This window comes from Accipiter gentilis, chromosome 24, assembly GCF_929443795.1.
Source record: "Accipiter gentilis chromosome 24, bAccGen1.1, whole genome shotgun sequence".
NCBI classification, from domain to species: Eukaryota; Metazoa; Chordata; class Aves; order Accipitriformes; family Accipitridae; genus Astur; species Astur gentilis.
This window is the reverse complement of record NC_064903.1, coordinates 21,979,159-22,003,944: the sequence shown is the minus strand read 5'-3', so window position 1 is coordinate 22,003,944 and position 24,786 is coordinate 21,979,159. Positions and strand designations below refer to the sequence as shown.

At 41.9% G+C, this 24,786-nt stretch overlaps 1 protein-coding gene across 1 annotated transcript; it reads right to left on the bottom strand.

The window, feature by feature from the left end:
- Window positions 1–927: 927 nt before the first annotated feature.
- Window positions 928–23,400, bottom strand: POF1B (POF1B actin binding protein). Its single transcript, XM_049828291.1, has 15 exons — window positions 22,787–23,400; window positions 16,818–16,856; window positions 16,239–16,340; window positions 14,183–14,398; window positions 12,721–12,851; window positions 11,627–11,654; window positions 10,545–10,619; window positions 7,798–7,890; window positions 6,718–6,831; window positions 6,394–6,546; window positions 6,172–6,282; window positions 5,391–5,519; window positions 5,039–5,112; window positions 4,613–4,727; window positions 928–2,777 (listed from the first exon to the last, which is right to left on the bottom strand). The coding sequence occupies exons 1-15, from the start codon at window positions 23,246–23,248 to the stop codon at window positions 2,772–2,774; spliced, it is 1,848 nt and encodes a 615-aa protein (XP_049684248.1). The 5' UTR covers window positions 23,249–23,400; the 3' UTR covers window positions 928–2,771.
- Between the last annotated feature and the right edge of the window lie 1,386 nt (window positions 23,401–24,786).

The following is a 24,786-nucleotide window of genomic DNA, read 5'->3' as shown; positions in this document are numbered from 1 at the left end:
TAAAGTATACCTTCTATAACCAGAGTGATATCTGGCATTTACAGAGATGAGTAAATGAGAAAAATGTGTTTCTGTAAACTCCGGCAGAAACAATGTTAGGTAAATCAGTTTCAGTTCAACAGAAAAGAGGCAATAGCTGAGACTACAGCAAGTAACATGTACTTTTATAATAAAAAATACTAAATTTGCTTTTTAAATAAATCTGGTTTGAAAACAGCCCCAAATGGCCATCATGTTTCATCTTACTAGTCTAATTCCGCTGTTTGACAGGTATCTATTGCTTCATGTTATCTGTGAGTAAAATGTGTTGTTATGACCATCACCTCTGTAGCATTTACAGTGTATGGAAGCCTTAAAATATTCTGACAAGCCTTAGAGAAGCTGATCCTTGCTACACAATACAGTGTTGACATCTGTCTTTCCCGATGAGCAAACTGGGCTTTTTCTAAATAGGTTGTATGTCACCCATCTCTTCAAGTATGGGGAACAATCACGGTGTTTTCAAATTTATCATAATGCCAACTGTATATGCAAAGCAGTTCGTTTGCCTAATCACAGCCTTTGTCATGAAATTATAACACCGTGCCCAACAGCTCTGTGTTCAGAGCCTTCATGTTTCCGTCCTTTAAGGGCGTTCACTGCTTGCGTTAACGCTATTATGTGGTCTGAAGTCATACGGATTTAAAGAAACAGTGGTTGGTGTTACTGGATGGAGTAGTGGTTAGTAAATGCAGTGTACAACCCTTGCAATGGCTGACATGAGTGCACAGTAAGAGTATGTCCATTAATAACTAATTCCTGCTTCTACTGTTCGTAGCTTCTTCCGAGCTCTTTGTGCAATGCTTCCAACTAGTCAAGCCCTGCTGAGACCATGGCCAAGACCACAGTAAGTCAGCAAATTACTTTGTGTCCTTCGATGGAGATAACTGCACAGATAACAGTGTGGTGGCGTTAAACAAATGTGGTGTTCTTCCTCTTTTCTTTGTATCGTTTAGGTCACCAAAGGTGAAAAGTCATTAGACAACAGTGTAACTAAATTATTTCTCGGGATCGAATACACTTTGACACCATTTTCTGTGTGTGTATGTATGTGTACCTTGTATCTAACTGCTGTACAGAAATGAGGGGATTATTTTCGAATCTAGTTATTGATTTCAGACGGGCAAGGCACTCCTCATTCAGACAAGGATATTTAATTAAAACCTCTTTCTACAGAGCTAGGCTAAAGTGATTGTCATTTGATGGTGCAGACTCCTACTAGGCTTCTGAAACTGCAGGCCTGTCTTAGGCTGGACATACCCACAGAGAAGCAGGTTTTACACTTGGCTCTTCCTCCCCGTTACAAAGAGCAAGAGGTCATCTTTGACATCCCAGCATTAACTGAGTGGAGGACTGGCACCAGCAGCAAGAAAAGCAACCTAGCACTATTACTTTACTTTTACAGCTTGATTTAGAGGAACAAGTTGTCTAGAAAAAAGGCAGTTACCAGACCACCTAAAACCAACCTCCCTCCAGCCTTTCACATATACGTGAGATGTTTCCAGTACAGACAGACATGATTCAGAAAGTTACACTTTTAGGTTTATTTCATAGTTACACATAGCCTACAGCGTTCTCTCACCAGTAAATGTTGTCTATGATACCTATTATTTGTGAGTAGAAATACATGTCTGCAGAAATAAAGCAAAGCAAGAACCCCGTGGTAAAGACTGACTGAGCACCTTTTGATTCCATAGTTTAAAATTTCCCCTATGGTTCTCTGCACTGTGTTCCTTAGACAACTATTTAATTATTAATACCAAATTGTTTTCAGAGAATTTCTGTGGTCCTGCAAGGAGTAATAATTGTAAATGGAAGGCTAGTCTGATACTGAAATTTAGTCTCTAAGCTATTTTCATACTAAGTTTTTCTATATAAAAATATCCAGAGTTCCTGAAATTTTCAAGCACAGCAAAGTAAATACTTACGGCTGGTTTGGGAGCTTATAAAAGTTCAGCTGAAAATACGTCAAGTCTGAGGTCAGCAACATTCTTTAAAATTAGCATCTGCCCAAGCACCTCACTGAACTAGGTAACTGGTATTTGCCAATTCAGTAGCTAAGTTTGAGGAGTTGTTTATCTATCTGGAGTAAGTTCAGTAATTTTCCTTTGTGTTTTAGCTTCCCATACATAGGCAGATGCAAGATAAGCATTTTGCAGTGAAGTATTTTTCAAGCTCCCCATGAAGGGTGTTTCTGGGGTTTGTTTCATCTTCACGAAGCAGCAGTAGATAAAACGGCAATCTGAATCAGACGGATTGGAACCAGCCATTCAGCATGTATGGGACTGGAATGTGTGTCATTCTCACTTCTCAGCATGAGTAGATAGGACAGAAAAACATAACTAATAGTGCAAAGAGGAAAAGGTTTCATATGTCTTCCTTTTGTCTCTTAAGATTGCTTCAGGACTGGCTAAAGAATGGTCGTGTCAAGAAAAACTGAAGTCCACAAAAGAGCAGCATACCACTCTCTCTCGAGCAAAAAGTAAGTGCATGAAAAAGTACAAACATTTGTACACAGATGTTAGTGGCAGATTATGGACACAGGTAACAGAATTCTTTATGATGAGGATTAGACAGTGTTTTCCATCATCTTCGTGCTTCCCTGTTCTTGTGTGTTCCCCAGCCTTTCCCACTATCAGACTGAACCTTTTTCAGATGCAAAATAGCAGAAAGTAGAGCAGTTTTAGTCGCTGTGACTCCCTTGAGCAGCTCTGATGGCTTAGAGTTTTCTTTCATTCCTGAAAGAAAAAAGCAGCTTGTTGGAAGAAAATACACAAACTTATTTCTGTATACAGAACTGAACTGCCTGGTCTGTAAAGTACGTCTCCTTTAATTAGGTATTTATTTTCTCTAACAGCCTGACTTTTGAAGCGTCTCAAGTGGCCAATGAGCCTTTCCTCCTTAACAAACGCTCAGCACGTCAGTGCTCACAGGGGCCAGGGCTGGCAAGGTCAAAGCCATATCATTAAGCTCTAAACGGTTTTGTTCAGCAAGAGGCAGATGTCAGAACTGGTATGATTCACTGTCTCCAGTAAACACCACAACAAGGAAAATAGCGCTTTTTTGTACTTAGGAAAACAACCAACAACAGGCAGTTACCAGATACCTAAGTAGTAGGTATTACAAAATTTCTACCCTAAGTGTTGTCTTTAATATATCTAGGATCAACATTACAAAGAACATCTAACTTAAAGGACTGAGCGTGGTAACTAGTCACTGCTTGAAAGACCGTTATCATGGGCAGGCTACTTGCTTTCCAGTAGAAAACCCACGTTGTTGAGAATACCTATCAATCAGCATTACTATTCAATAATGAATGCAGACACAAAGATTTGGCTGACAGTACATAAACACAGAAAAAGCACTTGCAAAGCTTGGAATAAAGGTGAAATTGGCACTTCTCCAACTTGCCAAGTTTATCTTGCAGCAAAGTAATTTTGTTTCAGCTGAAACTTGCACTAGTGATTGAGGGAGACCTTGGGAAACTTTAAATACACACAGTTCTCACTTATTTAATGATACTGATCTCTTCAAAGGCAGCGTATACTCATCTTTTCCAATTTTTGTAATGGAAAGTACGACTGGAGAGGGTTTGGCTTTACCAGTGTAATTTCTTTATTACTGTTCAATTCCTTGACATTTCACTAGGTTGCAATGCAACTGGAGGAGTTTTATGAGATCAGTAATAAAACTCTGCTGTTTGCCAGCGACCTCTAACTTTTATTTTCTTAATCCTGCTCCAGGTAACATATCCTTCTAGAACATGCCAGATGTTTTACCACTCCTCTACTTGGGCTGCTCAAGTAATTGTTTTCTGGGTCGCATCCCCCACCAAGCTCCTCTCTTGTTTATTTGTGCTGCTCTGCCATACTCTGCCTGCAGACAGCGTCATCAGATTCCATTGCTCAGAACACGCGGTCGCCAGCTGGCCCTGTTGCTCTTCCTCAAGCCTTTGCCTTGTATTCAGCCTTGGCAACATTACCTTGTGCCCTGTAACATTAATAGCTTCTGCAGCCCTGTTTGTTTCCATTTTGAATCACTCCTTAAAAGGTCACCACACTTCTGCATTTCCTGGGTTAGTCACTGCCCTGTCTCAAGGTAAGTTTCAGGGACGTGGTGCTTAATGTTTTAGTAACAGTTTGGAGTCATTAGTAGTGATGATTCAGAGGAGTTGCCCATGTGAAACACCCCTTCACCTGGGAGCACAACACGGAAGAAGCTCCTGCCTGACTTCACTCCCCAGTACAGGGCTGCCCGGAAGACCGCCTTGTGCGTGAGGGCAGGCGTGGGTGTTTGTTAGAGCAATGTCAGTTCTTTTGTTAAAGGTAATTATGTACCAGAGAAAATAAGGAAAGGTTATTTTGTTTATACTCCACCCAACAATTACTGCTGTCTTGCAATAGACAGTACAATTCCTTGACTTTCATCAGTCACTTTCGTGCTTTTTGCAGCCAAGTTAAAGGAACACTATGGCTTTCTCTCAGATGTCAATTTTGGCTAATACTTGCTTTGAAGTTAAATTGAATACTTGGGAATTTCAGAGACTGAATAGTTGCTCTCTAGGTAAACTTACATGTTTCCAGATCTCTCCAGTCCTCTCAATTACAATAGTGTTTGATTTATTGACAGGCGGTGTAACCTTGTAGTCATCAGACAAGAGACCCAGAATAGGATACTGATTCCTGTACCTGTATCAAAGAGAGTTGCAAACCTGTAAACTGAAAGCTGCATACCCGTGTCCAGATCACTAGCTCTGATCTTGCCATACGTTGATCCCCAAAGATTTTCACTAGTAACTAAAAAGTTACAGTCCTTTCAATGTCACTTTAATGTGCTGGCCACCCCTCCAATTGCTCCCTGGATAGGAAAATCTATCTCGACTTTCTCCCCTTGAAGTTGAACAGGCAGTAGTACGATATTTGCAGGAGTAACTTAGTAGAGGCTATACAATGGAAAATCAAAAGGACGTATTTTTAAGAAAGGTGAATAACTACATTACTTCTTAGTGATGATAGCTGTTACACCAGGGGACTGACTGCCTGATAATTTCTCATGCTTCAGTCGGAAGAGGTCCTGAGAAAACCAAAAGTAAACATTCAAATGAAATAACATTTTCTGAAGTATTAATTCATAAAGTCACAACAAAATATTTGTAGAAATTCCTCTCAAAGAACAGTCTGAAAAAGTCTGTCCTTCCAGAAGACTGGCAGAGGAACAGCATTGATTTAAAAAAATCCTTAACCCCAATTCTGAACCAGGAAAGTACAAGTGAATTCCGAGCAAGTTTCCACCTACACAGTAAGGGGAGGCTTCAATATAAAAATTCTTAGAAGTAAGTTGTATTATTTTACCTCTTGCTGTTGTTTAATAAAAGCATCTTTCTCCTCCAACATCGATGTCAGTTCGTGCAACCTTATTTGCAAGTCACTGTTACTTCCTTCTCTCTCTGATATATCTTGCTGGAATTGGCATAACTGAGACTACAAAACACACATTAAGGAATAGTCAGGTGTTTGGTGCTCCTTGCAGGTGACTCTTCAGTACTTATCTAGGACTCCAGAGGTATTTTTGTTATTAAAATCATTAACAGTAAGACCCAGTGATTTTCAAATAAGAATATTGAGCTGCACAGCAAATTCAGAAGTGCTAATTGGACTGATTCGTACCCAGTATCAATTTAGTAGTTTTATAACTCAATAAAGCTAATACAACACTGAACAAGTTGAACTGGCTTCGAAGGTGGTAAAATTTTACTACAATGATTTAAATAAGAGTTGTTTCCTACATACAGTCTTGACTGGGATTTATTTTTGTTTTCTGTTGGGTGTCTTTTGGCTAGTTTCTTACTTTATCAGGACACACAAAATAGCCCTTTAGGAGAAGACTGCTGATCTGATTACTCCCTAATTTCTACATCTAAGGAATTGTATTTTTTTTTAAATCGCAGTTTCATGTTCTACCACAAGGGTTTCTGAGCCATCATTAGTGTCTATGTGTAAGGTAATGGCAAAACCAAAAGATGTCTAAAAAGTATGTAAGGTAGATCATCTCTGTTTGTTAATTAAAAAAGCAGCTGTTTCCCTGCAGTCATACAAGGTGAGGAATACACACATGCCAAGTTAATCAACTTACCCTAAGACTGCGGATCTCACGATCTTTATCCTCTCTCAAGTTATTGATCATCTCTACATAACGGCTAGAGAGTTCATCTGTGGTGGTCTGTAGTGTTGGATTAGAGCAGGCCTACAGAAAATGAAGTAATTTTTTATTTTAGAGAGTTTTCATCATTTAGTTTCATATGTTAATGTATCTGTGAAAAACAGCTACTGAACACAGAACAAATGAGCCTACTACCTGTAGTTTAAGGCTCTGGATCTCTTGCTCCAAGGCACGCTTGCAGTACTCCAGTTCCTTCAGCTGACACTCCTTTTCTCCCTCACTGAGCCGCAGAGAGAGGAGCTGTTCTTCCAGAGAGCGACATTTTGCAGTGCTCTCTCTGAGTCCTTGCTGGAAAGCACAGAAGTGGAATGAATGCGTGGTGTTCCTTAAGGAAGTCATAGGGTCACACACATACCACAAACGTATACCAGGCAGCAATTACTCCAAATACTCAAAAGTCAGCATAGCGGCTCATTTTTGTCTGACTGTAATAAACTGAAAATAGGGTTTTAGATTTACCTGCTGCTGACGATTATTCTCTCTCAGAGAAGCCAACATAGTTTCATATTCTTTCACTTGACAATCTTTAAAAGCCAAATCCTTCTTAAGTAAGACACTGTCGGTTTCTAACTTCTGTAAGACAAAGTGTTTACAGTTAAGAGCTGCAGTTTTTCAGTAGTGCAATATATGGAGTAATTAGTAAGTGATGTTTTTAGAACTGAGAAAATAACTCAATTTTCTTGAAACAATGGGTTTTTAACTAGCACACAGTTGCCCAACACTGTAGAATCTGTGGCTTTGTGTTGCGTGGTGAGCACTGGGATCCTGCACACTGCTCTTTCAGTCTGTCCCAGAAAGAGTTATTTGTAGTTATTAAACAGAAACCAACAAACCCCCTGTACCTAAGACCATTTCACTGCACAGACTCCTTGTTCTATGTTAAAGATGACAGTTAAAACTCCCCCTCCCCTCCCTGAACTTTGCATTTTACAGGAGAAAACTGAAGTTTCCAGTGGTGCTGAGTACTTGGGCTGGTGTGGGAAACGTCTCTGCTTTCCTAACGGCAATCATCTACTGCCCGTAGCGGTAGCTGTGGAGCTCCAGCTTCCAAACTGGGATGCCTGTACACTGGAGAACCACTGCAGTTGTTAAAGCCACCAGCTGACAACAGCTTTCAGGAGTGAATGGAACTGAGGTCTCCCAATTCCTGGAACAGCGCTAGTAAACAGGCACTTGGCGTACGCTCCTTGTCCATGTTCAAAGTAAAAACACCGTTCCATACGTCTACATCAGTGTAGATTACATATGCAGTGTATATACCAATTCAGAGCTTTAATTTCACTCAGCAGGGTCTTTTCTTCCTTTGAAAGGATTTGGGGTTTTTTTAGGCTTCCACAAATTGAACACTTGAAAACCACTGCTAGAAAGAAATCTAACCTCATCCACTGTACGAGTCTTGCAAGTCCATTAATAAACCAGCCATTTCCATTAAAGCAACTGAAGCCCGGACTTCACAGCTTAAATTTCATTCTAACGGACTTCCAACTGACAGGCAAAAACAAATGGATGAGGCCCCAGGAACTGAAAAACGTGGCTTACCCCCAAGTCATCCTGCAAATGGCAAAGCTCTTCACGTAAATTTTTGAAAGTGGAAAGCACAAGTCTCAAAGATTTATCTGATGTCACTCTCATCTAGGAGGGGAAAAAGATGAAAGTGTGTATTTCTGACTCATTAGTAAGCTTTGTTCACAGTATGCTTGACAATAGGTAGAACAGAAAACTGCTATACAGCTGAAAATAACTTCAAGAACTACTGCATGTCATTCTTTGAAAGTGCACACAGTTTCTACAAAGTAACACATTTTCAGGCACTTTGTTCTGCACATGGCACAGGTTTTCAATTACTGCCTTGTAACACGGGGTAACGTTTTTAAAATGGAATGAACAAGAGAGTAAAGAACTGCATTTGTACACCAATAAAGGGAAAAATAAATAAATGTGTTAATATTGCACAGTCATTTTTTGAGCATTTAGAGTTTTGTGACTTAACACTGATTTAAAAAAATTACTACCTTACCTGAGAAGTCACAGAGGAATAAGTCATCGTCTTTGAGATCTGGCAAAGCACGCTTTCAGCCCAAGGGCAAGAGAATTTAATTAAAATTTTAAAAAATTTAAATAAAAGCCATACAACCAACTCCTCCCTTCACAGGGAAAAAGATTCCGAAAATTAAAGGAGTCAACTGGATGAAAAACAAAGGCAGTAGTGCCCAATAGCCCAACAGTGTTCCCTTTTTTTCTTTTAATGCATGTTAACAGCTGTGTATTGATTGATGTCAAAACACAAATTGCTGCATTTTCTGATAGTTTTCTAATATTTGAAAGAAGAAAAATAGATTTTGAAAGAACCCACCAAGTAATTCCTCAAGTTTTGACTCATCTGGAAGGGCTGAATATTCTGTGCAAAAGATGTATTTATTTTTTTTTTTACTATCTGGACAAAAGTGAAATCCTTCTGTCTGTTTCTCTTCCTCTGATACTTTCCCTTAACTTTAGTTGTTGCTATCAAGATCTCCATCAATATGTTGATTCACCCTCGTCCTATTTTTTAACCCCATTGTAGTGCTAGCATGTAACAGAGGATTCAAAAATAACATTTTTAGTGTAACTAACTCACCTGTTGGTTTGTTTTTTCATTAAAGTGGAATTTCAGTTTTGACTTAAGGTTTCGTTGGCTTTATTACAAAATAATATACTACAAGAGTAAACTGAAAGAAGGAATTAAGTCAAAATGGTTGAATTTAGACTAAAAACATAAGTAAATCCCCACTCGGCAATTACTTAGTGGTAGAGGTTGCTAAATTCCAGGTGTCATGTACTTCTCCAGCGAAATGCTCGATGCCCTTAGACCTGAGCCTCTGGGCGTACCCAGCAGAGTGTTTATCTGAGCAGCGTGACAGCTAGCTCAGAGTCATTCTCCGGTGTAAAAACATACCGGACCTAACTCTGTCCGAGAGAGCTGTAGTCGGCGAGCACACTTTGTATGTGTGCTGACAAAATCTGGTTCCCCAAAAGACATTATAGCTGCATTTTTTTAAGCATAGGTGTGAGAATGTAAAACCAGCTGGATGTACAGAAAATGGGAAATATGTGTTTCAGCTCTTTCACACAGAGGTGAGCTGAACCGGCTTCTTGGGACGGTGGTCTAACATGAGGTCATGAACTAGTGTCAATGTCCACCTTCGTTGTAAAAGAAGCACAGATAATTCAAGTTGGGAGGTCGCTTTGTCCAGCCCCCCTGCCTGAAGCAGGATCAGCTATGAAGTTAGACCAGGTTGCTCGTTCACGACTTTATTCAAATGGATTTTATTTTTTTACCAGGAAGTGAATCTAAGCTGCAGCTCCCAGGTAGGATCGCCTTAGCCCTACCCCGGAGAGCCCAGATCCAGACACACCTGCTGAGCAGTGCAGGTGGTTTGGGATCCTGTTCTAACATACCTACATGTCAAATGGTTCGGGAGTCCACAGTGGGATTCATGCTACAGCACTGGTTTTAATGTTTTATCAAAGGCAGGGGCCAATTCTAGCTAGCTGTCTTCAAAGCACTTTATAAAAAGGTCGAGTGTTTTTCTAAAAAACACATTGCAGAGTATTACAGTGCTGGGAAGCAACAGAATGAACAGCCATTATCAGAACCTTGCATTCTTGTCCGACTGCCTTACAGCCAAACCCATGTGGCTGGCGACTGAAAAGGCAGGTCGAGATGGTGAGGTAGCTGAAGAACAAGATCAGAAGAAACACAAAAGCCTTTATGAATGGAACCAGAACAGAAATGGTTATGTTCTGTTACCAAATGTCATAAGCATGCCTCAGAACTTAGTGCTATGTTAGAGGGTTTTAACCAGAACATTTCTAAAAGTTGAGACCTAAGTAATAAGCATTATGTGTAGTTGGCAATTGATAGCCACTTCAATATTCAGTAAAGCACCTACTATTTGCCTTTTGCTTTTGAAGTGAAGCATTAATATACAACACAAACAAAAATATGAAAGATCTGTGTTCTCCTATAATTGGTCAAAAGCCAAGATGGTTTCCAGTGAAACTGCAAGAAAGCACCAGTAAAGCTTAGTTTAAAATACCCAAGTAGTCTGTGGAACCAACTGCCACAACATGTCGCTTCGAGCCACCTGTATGATTCCACCATACCCTTTACTCTAGAAAAAACGGAATAAGCGGAATAAGGAGTGAAGTATGTGATGTACAAAGCCCCTGGTACGCGTAAGCCAACGTCCACTGTTTCAAGTTACCGTAGGCTTCCACACACCCTCTCCACCCCACTCACATACCTGGAGGAGATAACGAATCTGCTGCTTTGTTGCCTCAGACAGTCCTTTAGGAATTAAATCTTCAATATCTTCAGTCTAAGCAAAGAAGGGAGGAAAGGGCAGACATCTTGATTAAGAATTTTGCCTGGTAGATCATAATGTGGTTTCTTCATTAATTAGACAGGTCTACTATGAAAAACACCTTTAGTACAAGGCAAATAAGAATGAAAATAGATCAAAGTGTATCCAGAAAATTTCCAAAGTCTTATATATGTGTGCCATATAAAAACTGAGATGAAGTGATACGTGAAGCATATATTCAAATCATTGAGTTTAACATTTATTTTAAAAGCAGTATTCAAAACAATCCTCTCTCAAGAAAATAACAGCTGACGCTAAAGCAGAACTCCCAGCAGTTTATGATAGGAGCAAATCTCATGTTTTTGAACAAAGAACAGACTGTCAATAAACTAAAAGTGACCAATGTGTCACAGGAGATACTGCCAGTGATTAAGTGGCATCGTTTCATGTAATCTAATCCCAGACAAATACTTCTGCCGTATACACAATGCCTTTAAAGGTCACAGAGTTGCTGATGATTCTGTCCTGGCCCGATTCATAAAAGTGAACTTTTTGTAGACATAGGAAGTCTGTTCTGTCAGCTTACATTCCTCTCATTTCTGTGAGAGGCAGTATTCCTCAATTCTTGCAGTGCATGGCAGCACGTGTTGCTGAACAGCAGCTTTATAGGCAAGAGAGTGAAAGGTCCTTTCTAAAAAAAGCATAGGGAAAATACACGTAGCTGTGTAAGTTCATTTTACAATGAAACCATTATTGGCACAACAGGAAGGACTTTCAAAATTTGACTCTCATACTGGAATAATTCAAATTATTAAAGTTTCCTTTCAATATTATCACGTTTGCAAATGCATGCCTAGCAGTAGGTTTCAGGCTGAATGTTACTAACAAGCAGGAATCGTTAACTAACAAAGACCAGCATCTTTCATTTAAACTGGCTTGGCTTAATTTGCTTGACAACCCACACCCTTGTTAATAGCACTGCATGTCAGGGAACAGCTTGGTAAGAGCACGCCGATGCTTACCTGAGATGTAAATTCAATGTCATGGTTCCTGTAAAACAGACAAAATCCAAGGGACCAATTAACAAAGTTTCTTGAGAACTTTAAGAACTCATGCCCGCATTCGCAACCATAAAAAGATTATCTTTAAAATACAGAGCAAGGAAGGATCTTTTATCAGATTAAGAGCTGTTACCTTCCTTTTAAGGTGCTAGGCAACACGAGTTGTTAAATGTGGCTCTGTGTAGAAATATCTGAGGAGACTGGAATACTAACAGCAGTACAGTTAATGCAGGCTAACTATCTCTGCTTCTTTGGGCAGTTACCCCCATTATGTTCAGTTAACCCAATTACATTCTTAATTGGCTGGGTAATGGTTTACCCAGAACTATGCTGCAATATATTGACATGCCTGAAGTGTTTACTTTGCAGTGTCAGGTTTTTTGTGATGCTTCAATTCCACTTTTCCCCTGCTACGGGACCACTTTTCTTCTTTCAGTGAACTTGGAAAGCACCGAACGAGACTGGGAGCGAGGGGGTTAGAATGAAGTAATGGTGATGGTGAGAGAGGGCTAAGAACATTGAGAAGACTCAGATTATTGGCTGCTGTGATTCTGCATTTCTTTTCAAAGACAATCTGTAGGGCTCGGCAGAATACATGCTTAACATTAATTTGCATGTAGATACCGAGCTTTAAGCCTTATGATGGCCATCTTTTAATCCATGACATAACACCATGACAGAACAAAGGAAATAGCAATTTGGACATTTGGGTTGTTTCTCCAGGATGTAATAACAGAATTTATCATTAAATATATGTCAGGGCATGCTGCAAGTGCACTTGTTTGCTCTATCTGCAAACAAGCATGGGATACATAATTGTTATTGCATATTAGTCTAAACAAATTTGAAAAAAGCATCAAATTCAATACATTTACTTGGCTTACAGCATTTTTATGTCCGCAGTTACTCAGCAGATTAGACGAATGTGTAAAATACACAGTCAATTCTAGTTGTCAGGGTAAAAAAAACAACTTGCAAACAATACTGTCCTCTCAACTGTGCAATGCCAGGATTTCTGGAATACAGAAATGATGGAACAGGTATAATGCTAATACCTTCCTCCTATCTTTTCCACATGCTGTAGTAAACAACTGTGCAAGTCGTTGGTCTTACGGTGTAGTTCAGCAAGGAGCTCACCAAAGTAGCGGCAGTCCAGCTGGTCATTATTTTCCTGAGAGCAATTCACCTAGCAGAAAACATGCAAAATGATCATAATTGAGTTCCCTTCTTTGGGATGAAAGCTGAACATGAAAATGCTACAAGTATGATGGATTCAGTGTTGATTGCTTTCACTAATTTTGCAACTTGTTTACACTGTTCTTTTCCCTGCTATTGAGTCTTCCATGTCTTCTGGTTTTCAGTAAACTATAGAGAAATAAATTACTTCCTTTACAACAAGAATACGCAAAGTATAACTTCTACAGCAGTGTCGTCATAATCATCATGCCATTATGGAAAGTGTTGAGAACTAGGAAGTCTCATCACTATCCATGTTTCCATAGCTGTAGTGGATAAACGCCTGTGGGCACCACCCAGATAAAACCAGCCAGGTGCAAGATTTCCCACTGCAAAAATGGTATTTGTATTGCCATAGTTCAAATGTTTACATATGTGAACAATAAAAGAATTGCAACAGCCACCCAAACTGTACCTCAATTGGTTATGGGAGTATCTGGCTACAGAAGATTCCACGTAGGTCTGATGCTGAGGTCACCAAGCATGTTTGTCTTGCCACCTACATACTGAACAGATGCATGGGGAGGACTGCTACACTCCCTCCCGCAACAGAAATAATAGTATATATGTATAGCAAGCCTCCTGCAGCCCTTAGAAACTCCAGAACTTGCAACCTGCTGTAAAATGAAGGGCAAAGGAAGCTAGTTTTGTGCTTCCAGTGAATCTCTGTCAAATACTTCTTCATCAAAATGAAATATATTTGAAGGCCTTATTGATCAGTTTTAGGTAGAAAGCAATCCTGAATTGATGTATGTTGAATTTATAAAATAACATACTTTTTCTCCAAAACTTAGAGGTATAAGCCTTACATTACTCCATCTTTGTTGTACAAAGACTGACAGATGAAACCTGACTCAATCGATGGGTAGCACTCCCAGATAAAGAAAAAACCAAACAAACCAGCAGGACTTAACACATTTAAAGGACAACAGAATGATGATCAGTCAGTACACCTAAGCGCAGGTCTATGCCAACAAAAAATAGGATACATCTAAAACAGCTTTTTTTTTTTCTTTTTTTCTTTACAGCATGCAACAAAGTCTTGGACAGTTCTAGACAATGTCTGCAATCACAGCACACAAAGTAGTTACCTGCAACAGACACACAAACTCTGCTGTTTACTTACAACAGGTGTATGCTGCTTAATTATCCTACTGTGAGTTTGAACAAAAAGTTCTGAAATGCGAGATTAGCAATTTTATGTATCTGTAAAGTTTTGTACTCTGCATACAAAACAAAAATACACTGTGAATAGTAAAACATTCAGCAAATGATTCTTACCGGTTCACAGGTTTGAACTGTTACCCTCCTCACTGTATTTCCTCCACAGTCATCGTTCACAGAGACTGGAATTATTTCACAAGGGTTACTGGTCTGTGTCTGTTGGCACTGGTGAGTGACTTGCGACTGCTCAGAGTGCTGGAAGGGCTGGGCAACATGGCACTGATCGGCTTGCTGGGGAATCTGACACTGGTGCGAAAACTGATACTGCTTCTCCTAGAAACAAGAATGGATTTTTTTTTTAAGCTGTTGGACACATCTTAATGAGGTGGAAGCTTAATATGACTATATAAATGAATGAAATGTGTTTTTGCATGGAATGACTGATGACAGTTTCAGATATTTTAATAATCCTAATAAAATGGCTTTTTTTCCCCTAATTGGACATGAGTTTGCCTCACACTTTCACCAACTCCTCAAATTTTAGTAGCTATAAACTAAAAGCACAGAAGAGACACCTTTCCCGAGTTGTATGTTTCATTATGACGTTACTCTTAACATACTTAGGCAATGGGGACCTACATTATTTAAATCAAAACACATGCATATCCTATTTCATTAAGGAGAGATTAAAAAGAGCTCCAGTTGAACTACTTACTGAACTTTTGTTACATCAGGAAAAAATCAGTATAGGAAATGGCTCGAGACATTTTCCTCTATAAATACATTCAGCAATTCCAGATTCAAAGCGTACAATACATAAGGGACACATGCATCTTGTTTTTATAATTTGGGAAAAGTGCTGTTTACAAAAGCACCCACCAAAACAATAAACTAGAAACTAGTTTATGTTCCAGTCAAAACACTGCAATTTACCAATTTCAGCAAACTTCATTGTTTGTCTAGATCATGGCTTTTACAAGTTTACTTCAAAAATTCCTTGTTTTGTATTCTATGTAGAAGTATATAAATCATCAGGTAATTTTGACTTAAAACTCACAATGCAGTTACATTTTAAAGGTTGAACCAACATCTAATTCTGCACCAACATCAGAGCACAGAGACTACATTACATCCACATTACACGGTGGCACAAGAGGAGCAAAGCGAGGACGCAGTACCGACATTCTGCAGGTCTCAGGAGGTTTTACATCAGTTTTGAAAGGGCTACACACCCATGAACAGCCGTGCACTCTTTCAACACGTTTTAATTTCACCTGAAAGAAACCTAGTACGCATGGTCCAAGACCATGGTGCAATGTAAACCAAGGAGTGATATGTGGTGGGAGACAGGGAAATTTTCTTCAAAACTACACTCCTGATTTTACTTAAATCTACATACACCCTGGGTAACAAAAAACAGAAGCAGAAATATGGTTTTCCAGGACTAGACTCCACACTTTTTACATTATTTTCTTTGTACACCATCTGTGGGAAGAAAGAAGCTATTATTCATAATTATCTCTACTTTCTCCCCTTTCCACTTCAGAGAATGGTATCACACCTGATTTATCTGTCTAAAATCCAGAATGGCATGAAAACCTCAGTTTTAAAAAACGAAACAAAAAACAGGTTAAGACAAATCACTCTGAAATACCCTTCATTTCAAATTTTTTTCCTGTTGAAAACAAGTGTTTCAGAGCAATAAAAAAGGAATAATAGTTTTGCTATTGACAAAACACTAATTCTAAGATGAAATTTCAGATAGCTTTGCCAAATATATTTTTTCAAGAATGAGCTAAAAAAAAAGTCTTTTCAGTTCATTTTTTGTAAAAATTTATATTGGTCATTCTGTTGTGGAGCTACTGCAAGACACTAATTCTCAGTCAATATTCAGATAAAGACTGACAGTGCTAGAGATACAAGAGCAGTTTTCATTGTTAGTCTGAAATAATAAATTCTTAGTAGAAATACAGCAGATATTCCAACTTCTGCTCTCCCTACCTACAGAAATGGTTTCCTTTACTTTGAGAATGTGTCCTATACCTCAACAAGGCAATTCTCAGGTTGGCAGTAGCTCCCAACAACAACAACAACAAAACCCACCCAGAAACATTACTTTTCTGCTACCACCTCCATTTTCTTTTGCAATAGGTTATATAAACAACCAACTTACTTGGTGAGGATTTAATAGCTCATATTTTCTTATTGTCTTTTCATAGATGACATTATTTCCAGGACAGAAATTCCCCCCTCTAAGAAATGGGGATAACGGCTCCTGTAAAACATTTTAATAAAAACATTCATAAATGCTGTCAAACAGCAAATTCAGAATTAGTGTAGTTTTGACTAAAAAATGATACAGGTTTTTTGTAATTTGAAGACATATATACTTTGAGATCATTCTTTTAAGATATGTATATTTCAGTTTATGTCCACTTGGAAACAGTGACCGTGCTTCTACCTAGACAATATTTGAAATAAACACAGTAAAAACAGAAATTAATCTCCACTAGCAGTACTACTGAAGCATATTAATAGAGACTTAACTGCTGAGAGGTGGGAAGCCTGACTGGTGATTTTACAGCATTTTCAATCCTGAACAATTTCACCTCTCACCATCAGAGGTATGAGCCATGGGATTTCAAAATATTTAGCATACTCAACACAAGTAGCTGAGCACTTCACCAAATCAGGATAATTAAGGGAGGAAGAGTTATACAAGCAGAACTCCAGCACTAAACAGTTTTCCTACCTGATCAGGATTCTCAATAATAATCCTTCGAACAGTGCCCTGCAAGGAAGAAAATAAGCAAAGATTCAGTGATTACTGCACTTTAATCTCCAAAACATTTTATGCTCAGAGCTTAGGTTTACGCGGATTCCAGAAGTAATCTGAATATGGTCATCAGCTATAAACTTATTTCTAAGTGATTTTGCCCAGTGGATCTCAATGTTTTAGAGCCATGGCCTTTCCACCCCAAAGGAAATAACCTATGTACAGCGTGGCAGTACACAATCTGCTACTCTCAGTTTTAAGTTTGTTTTTTCTCAATTACCTCTTCACAGGCCCGAGGGAATTAGTCCTTATTTTCTGTAAGTGCCAACAGAGTAGTATACAAATCAAAGCCGACATACTGAACTAGGTCTTCAAGGATCCCGTGTCACCTTTCCACAGACACTGTCTTTTATTTACAGTCATTCATGTTACATATGAAGGTCAGCTGGTGTAAACGGATGTACATCTTCAATGCTTTTTGTTTCACAAAGGAAAGAAAATTTCTATTTTGCTCAAACACCGAAATGAAAGAGTAGAGGAACTGCCAACAAACCACTTCAGGTCACTATCCAATGCACCAAGCAGTGGCAATTGTTTCAAAAAGTGGTCACAAAACTCTGTAATTGACACCTATGAAAAAAGATGCCCACATGGAACATTTGCACATTCTTGAAGGAAAAATGAAATAGGCCTTTTTAAATTACAGAAATCTGCTAGTGACAGCAGTTTTCTTTGTTTACAAATAGATTTTTTCACTTTTTTTCCCAGCACTGTCTACAAGCAACTGCGGACATTGTCTTCCATTTTGTGGACCACCACCAGTTACAACAAATTGAACGCATTGCTTGAAGTCTCCACATCCAGTTCTTTACCCAAGTAAGCAAAATTCCCACTGAATCTTATCTAAGGATTGGGCAGTTTGTTCATTTACAGCATACTATTTATTCTTCCTCACAGTACAAACTTCCAATTTTCATAATAAATAATTTTTTCCCTTAACCCGTGGGCAGTGCTTGGGCAGTTTATATTGCTGCAGTTGAGTCTTGGAGACATTCTTCACTGGGTAAGAGCAGCTCTGAAGTAGGTCAGAGATTTCCAGTTGTGAACTGTTGCATAAGTTTAGGAAGCCTGAAGCAGTTTTCCAATCTCCCAAGAGTGAATCATAACAGCACCAGGAAAGAGAAATCAAAGTAGAAAAGAAAATGTTGTAGCAGCAATCATAGTAATTAAGAAATCTCAAAATTGTAATTGCTGCAGAAAACTTAGAAAGCTGCTTACTCCTCCTCCCACATGCCGTGTACTTGAGGTAGGTCCGTCAAGGAAGGGAACCCACCGACACCAACAGAACTCTCTGTATCGGGACACGGAAAGAGACAGTACGGAGGTCTAGAACACACAGCCCAATTCCTACATCACTCTTGACACCTACAGAATTTCAACTAAAAAGTAAAATACTTAAAAAACGAATGCCCACTGGTATTTCCTTCACACCAGTTTCACAGCAGGCATACCCCTGACTCCCAGTACCTCCTCTGAGCCAGGCAAGGCAGCTCCGAGCTCCGCACCACTGGCTCTGTCCGTCGACAATACGAGTACCGTGGGAGGGCAGTAACTGTTCTCATTCAGAGTTGGCTACCATCGTATGGCACATGACAACAAGGTAAGCACTGCGCGTGAAATTGTAAGACACATTCTCAATTTACTGAAAAGTTGGACAAATCTGCCTGAACTAAATCATGCTGCCACAGGGCTTTGGAATACATAACTCACTCTCTCTGGTTTAGAGAGGATAACATGTAAAATTATTTTATCTAGTTACCTACGTGTTCTCAGAGGAATACATTCAGAACTGAGAAGACTAGAGCTTTTTAAGTTGAAATATACTTTTATAATATTCAAAAAGATGGTCTAATCATATGTGGAACATCATACAGAACCCAAGAACGTTTTGCTTGGATGAAATTATGCTTATTTTTAAGAGACCCAAACTCTTTCATTTCCAAAGAACTTTGATGCAGATACATCTCCCTTGCTCCTTTACAGACAGGGATTTGCCTGCCCATCCTCCCATACCAGCCGAGCAGGCTGGACTTGCACAGGCTGGGAGGAAACCAAGAATCCAGAAACCCTGCGACTCTGTGCCAGCCTGAGCTACCCACACGCGGTTCCTCGCTCTGCACAAGGAGATGCCATCTCCAAGGCCTCCGGAGCCGTTCCCTCGGCAGCGCGAGCGTGCTGCGGGAGGTACTGCTGCGATGGCAGATGACCTCGGGCTACTTCCATTTTTCCATCATTCCCAAGGGGCATAGCTCAGGCTACTCTCCAATTTCCTACAATGCTTTGGAGAGGCAACATTTTGTAACTGGGAGAAGGAAGGGGAGGGTGGGATTCTAACGGGGAGGGCCCAGTGCTGTTGCGGATTTCAGTGGCATGACTGGGCTTGGGATTTGTAGCGACCTGATGAGTCATTCTGGGTCTACATTTATAAAGATAATTTCAAAAGGTATATGCTAACACTTTGAAAATGATCTCTGCTAGTCTTGAAGGTTTTTAAGTAAGATTTTTAAATTTTAAAATAAAGCATTAGATAGATTTATCCAGTCATCATGTGCAAATCTTATGCAAAAGCAATCAGTACACTACCTTTTATTTCAACAAGTTTCCCTTTTCTTCAAACCAGCGATTAAGGTGAGAACTTCATCTGTGTCAAAACCTTTTATCCATACCATATTGTCTTGTTAATTACAAGCAATCCAGTCATCTAATCAGAATTTATGAGTTACATTTGGCAGCTGAAATATGGAAATGGCAGGCTACATTTGAGGCTGTTTCAAACAATACAGGCAAATCTTACAAGCTGGTTAATATTATACCATTTTCACAATGGGAGGCGAGAGCCCTAAGCACTTCGCAGAACCGAGCCCAGCTGTGAAAAGATCTCATTCACAATATTTCTCACATGGATAGACAACTCCTACAAACACTTTCAGAATTTGTCCTGCTGCACTGACAGCAGACATCTTGTCTGTGCCATTTCATATATTATTTTTTCACGGCCACGGTGAAAGGGTTCATACATGTAAACCATACTGGAAAAGAATTTATTCTAAACAACATTCTTCATTTAGATCAAGCAGATGAGAGCAAAATTTGCCATGAATTACTCCAGATGAAGCTTGCCATGGCTGGGAGTAGCATTTGGCTTCTACATCAAGGATACAAAAAACATTAGACCAAAAAAGTAAAGAAAACTGAATCCTGAACTACAAAAAATACAATCACATGTACTCTATGCACACACCAGTTTCAAATTTTCCCTCCCTCTAGCTTATTAAAAATGTGCATAAACACAACAGAACACACCAACCATGTGACTAATAATAAGACAGCGTATCAACATAGACGTTTGTTATCATCAATCTACAAAGCTCTGCAGAAGTAAATTAAATATTACTCAAAGATAGCCCTCTGCCTTGACAACAGTAAGAAGCTTGAACTACATACAGCTCTAGGCTGCCATTAACTGAAAATTCTAGTGTTAAGTTAAAATATCTGTGTGAGTTAGGTATCATTACATTATTCAGTTTATGCAGCTATGTGTGACCTGCTCAAAGGGCAACTGAATCAACTCTTGGAAACTCCCTACACTCTTCCCAGCACTTCTTTCTGACAACTCCCATTCAGCCCCAAGTATGCAACTTCTGTCCACTCCCAGCTGACTTCCCTATTTGTTACCGTTTTCTTCTTTAATAACTTCCTAATAATCTTTATTAAGCACCTTCCCTCTCCACCATTAACACTGCAACCCACACAAAGCCCGATCTGAACTACACCCTCTTTTGTCTTTAAAGTCTAATCCAGCAAAACACTTCAGCAAAAAATTATTTTTCATCAGCATGACTTAATGAATTCAGTGACTAAAACAGATGTTGAAAATTAAAAATACTTCGCAGAGCAGAGGCAGCATTTGAGTCTATAATCAAGCTGTTCACATACTTATCTGGGTAGAGGAAGCCTGGGACTGCACAGTATTTATTCTAATGAATATTTAATTAATTGAATGCAATTCAGACTACCATCTAGCCTAGTTGAGCAGATCACTTATCTGGGAGGTGAGAGACCAGTGTTTATGCTCCTGCCCCACATCTTGCACAAGAGGGATTAACAGCTTTCATGCAACGGGAATCTGTCTGTCCTATCCAAGTCATACAAAGCTGTTAGTGAAGCGGCTCACTTTCCAGAATTTACAGAAGCCATCTGCAGAGGAAGGCAGCCTTTAGACTATGCAAATATGGCTTCGAAAGGAAACCAGATTTTGTATCGGTCTTAATCCCTATTCTTTTTCGTAGTTAAGTATTTTTATACCACAGGAAAGAAAATTAAGTAAGAGTTCAGCTTAAAAGAAATATACGTTGCCATATCGCGTATAGCGTACCAATCCTACTTCTATGGACATTAATGACAATCTGAGGTATCAGAGAAAAAATGGTTTAAGAATAAATGCTGATCTCCTTTTCTGTTTTTATAGCCAAAGCTGTTCTTAAGTGATTGGTTTCTAGTTTTGTTTTTAAGATTTAACTAAGATCTCAACCGCATATGTTAAAATCATGTTAAATTCCATCGATACCTTCAAGCCATTCCCTGAACATACACGCAGCAGCAAACCTGCTAAACTACATTGCGAAGACTGAAGGCAAAGCTAAATGAACTCCATTACTTCTTTATCCGCTTAGCTGCATACGTTATTAGAGCATCATCGATTCAGAGAGAACTATTAAGCACACACACCTTTGTATTATATTTACGCGAGTAGTAACCAGAGAAGTGGTTTTGCCTGCATCCCATCAGTGGGAACGGGAGCACCCGGCCTGCAGAAGCAGCAGCACGGGGCTCCTGCTCCGGCTGGATTTTTACGGTCCGTTGACAAAACAAGCAAAACCATTGCAACAGAGTAAGGTATTTAGAAGTTCAAGTTTCAAAAAAACCAAAAACCAAAACACAAAAGCAAACTCGACTTGCCAAACAGGAAGCAAACTGACTGATCCATTCAAAATCGAATGAAAAGCAGAAGCTTAGAGGGGAATTCATTTTAAGAGTTCTCGATTCAAGCGGGTGTCGGAGGTGCGAAGCCCCCCTCTCTCCCCTGAGACAGGGGTTAGTTACTCCGTTAGCGGCCGACTGCACAGCTCAGCTCTTTTCCCTGCCCCGCACCATGAGCCCGGCCCGGCGGGGATGGCTGCCCGCCCTCTCCTGCGCGGGCTCGTAACCCACCCACCACTACCAGGCTGAGCGAGTTACGGTCCGGGGTACAGACGCCGCCGAAGCAGCGGCCCCAGCGGGGTGTGAAGACCACCCGTTCCGCTCCCGGGGGTGGCGGGAGCTCGCAGGGAGCGGCCGGGCCGGGCCGGTCCCCTCAGGGCCGCGGCGGGACGGTGAGCGGCCCACGGCCGGCCCTCCCCGCCACAGCCCCCCGCCCCGGCGACCCCTCCGCCGGGACGAAGGAGCCGTGGTGGCTTTTTTTTTTTTTACCCCCCCAAGACGGGTGTTCTGTGGAAGGGCTGAGTGTTTTTCAAGGCGGTCGGGCGCACGGACGCGTCTCTCCGCTCAGCGTGAGGTAAACCGACTTCTTCAAAGTCGCGGGGCGGGCGCCGAAGGGCTCGGCCGGGCTCACCCCGCGGCAGGCCGCGGCCCGGGGCTCTCCTTCCCCCCCCTTCCCCGCCCCGACCCTCCTCTCCGCCGAGCCCCGCGGCCTCCCCGCCCCGCCGTGCCCGGCGGCCCCAGGGCGTCTGGCTCACGGCCCGGCGCCGCCTTTGCACCCGGGGCGGCCTTTGCCTTCGACGCCGCCTCAGGGCGGGCGGCAGCGCGAAGAGCCGCGGAGCCGGCCGGGCGCGGAGCCGGGAGAGGGGGCGAGGGCCGGGCAGGAGACCCGGCGGCGGCCGCCGTACCTGTTGCGGCGGCTCGCAGCCGGAGATGACTTGCTGGTAGCCGTGCGAGCATTCCAGCGGCGAGGCCGCCCGGGAGGAGCAGGACGTGCTCACCCGCCGGCAGCCGGGGCCGTAGGTCCGCACCCGGTCGTACGCCACGCTGCTTTCCTGCTGGTGGTGGGCCGCGGGCTCGAAGCACGGAGGGGGCCGCGGCGGCTCAGGGCAGGGCGGCGGCGGGGGGGGCTCCGGGCAGGGCGGCGGATCCCGGCAGGGCAGGGGCCGGGGCCGGGGCAGCGGCTCGGGCTCCCGGCAGGGCAGGGGCCGGGGCAGCGGCGGCTCCGGGCAGGACGGGGGCCGCCGGCCGGCGGGGAGCGTGCTGTAGTGCTGCTGGCGGCGGTAGTAGTGGTGCTGCTGCTGCTGCTGCTGGTGGAGGTGCGGGGGCAGCGTGAGGGGCTGCAGCTGCTGCTGCTGGCCCCCGTACATGCCGGCCGGGGACCGCTCGGCTCCAGGGGGAGCGGGGCGGCAAATGCAGAAAGGAGCCGGGGCAGGACGGCGATTAGTACCTGCGAGAGAGCCGCGCCTAGGGCGGGACACACCTTCGGGTGGCGGGCAGAGCCCCGCGGCCGCCTCCCCCTCTCCGGGCGGGCGGCCAGCCGGCAGCGGGCCCGCCGCTAGCAGCGCGCAGGGCCGGCCCGGGGCCGGGAGCGGAGCGGAGCCGCGTCTCGCCCCTCCGTCGGCGGGAAGGCGCTGGGGGGGGGGGGGGGGGGGGCGCAACATGGCGGAGCGGAGCGGACCCGACCCCGGGCGGGGGGTGGCAGACGGCCCCGGCTGGCTTTGCAGCAGATTCACCTTCCTCTCTCGCCTTCGGCTCCTGCCCGGCGAAGGACTTCAGTAACGGATACTGCCCTGGGTGCCGGGCTGCTGATACAGCACCGTCATGCAACCTCGCAGATGGGAAAAGTAGAGAAAAATAGTGTTACGAGCCTATTTACAGCCTGTGTAGGGGAAGCGTACAGACATAGTTATCTGCTGCTCAGTTAAATGACTCAATGCTTTTCGCAGGAGGTTTTGAACTTTCCCGCAGAGCACCTCGCATCTGCAGGAGCCGTCGCCTACTCCCCCATGCAGCAAACGCTGCCCGTAGCAGCGGTGTTCTGGGAAATGAGTGTGTTTTCTAAACGCATGCAGTCCTGCGTCTGCGTCGCCGAGGACAGGCTGCCTTAGGTAACTGGCTTGATCGTTACAGGTGGACTACAACGCGGCGCTTATCCAGAAAGGATGGAGTTAGTTACTTATTCAAAAATCTCACTCCGTAGAGAAGAATGTGAACTCCAGTTAGTTTCTCAATCCAGCATATTTTCGTTTGGGTTCCTTTGGCTGCAGCAGGCAAGCCCTAACTGAGAACTTAACTTTGTTCTGCAAGGTAATGTAGCAATCACATAATTGTAGAATCTTGTGCAACAAATATTATCCTTAATAATAAACCTCACATTCTTAATTTTGTCAATTTCTTTTCCTTACATGCTTGCTATGCTTTAAGGTCGCACAGTACAGTCACACAGAACAAAAATTAGTTTCTATAGTACCATATTACGGCAAAACATCTTTGATGTAATGGAGCAATACCAGCTGTGTTATTCTACATGGTGTTACATTGGCCATTCACTGAAAGCTCTGTCTCAGAAATTAAAAATATGCTCACAAAATCGGCTTAACAGGCGGTTGGGAAGCTATGAATTTTAGGATGAGGTCCTACAACAATTCAGTATTTTAAGGTACTGTGACATCTGGAGACACACTCATCAAACATTAACAGTTTCACTTTTCCTTCAGGTGTGAAACCAAAACAGACATCTAGTTTAAATATGAGCGTCTATAAAAAGCATTTGAGGTAAGTTCTAACCCACTGGTTTCAAAGGAACTATATGCAAAGAAAACCTATGTTCTCTTAAAACCTTATTCTTGGTTCACCAGCTTGGAAAAGCTATTGATGGCTTCTCACAAAACAATTTAAAAAAGAC

Excerpts from the sequence above, each read along its gene's own strand:
- POF1B (XM_049828291.1), bottom strand. The coding sequence starts at position 23,248 with ATGTACGGGGGCCAGCAGCAGCAGCTGCAGCCCCTCACGCTGCCCCCG. Across the intron at positions 11,655-12,720 it reads GTGGAAAAGATAGGAGGAAG|GAACCATGACATTGAATTTA; the intron begins GTATTAGCATTA and ends TCTGTTTTACAG. Across the intron at positions 6,547-6,717 it reads AGAATAATCGTCAGCAGCAG|CAAGGACTCAGAGAGAGCAC; the intron begins GTAAATCTAAAA and ends TGTGCTTTCCAG.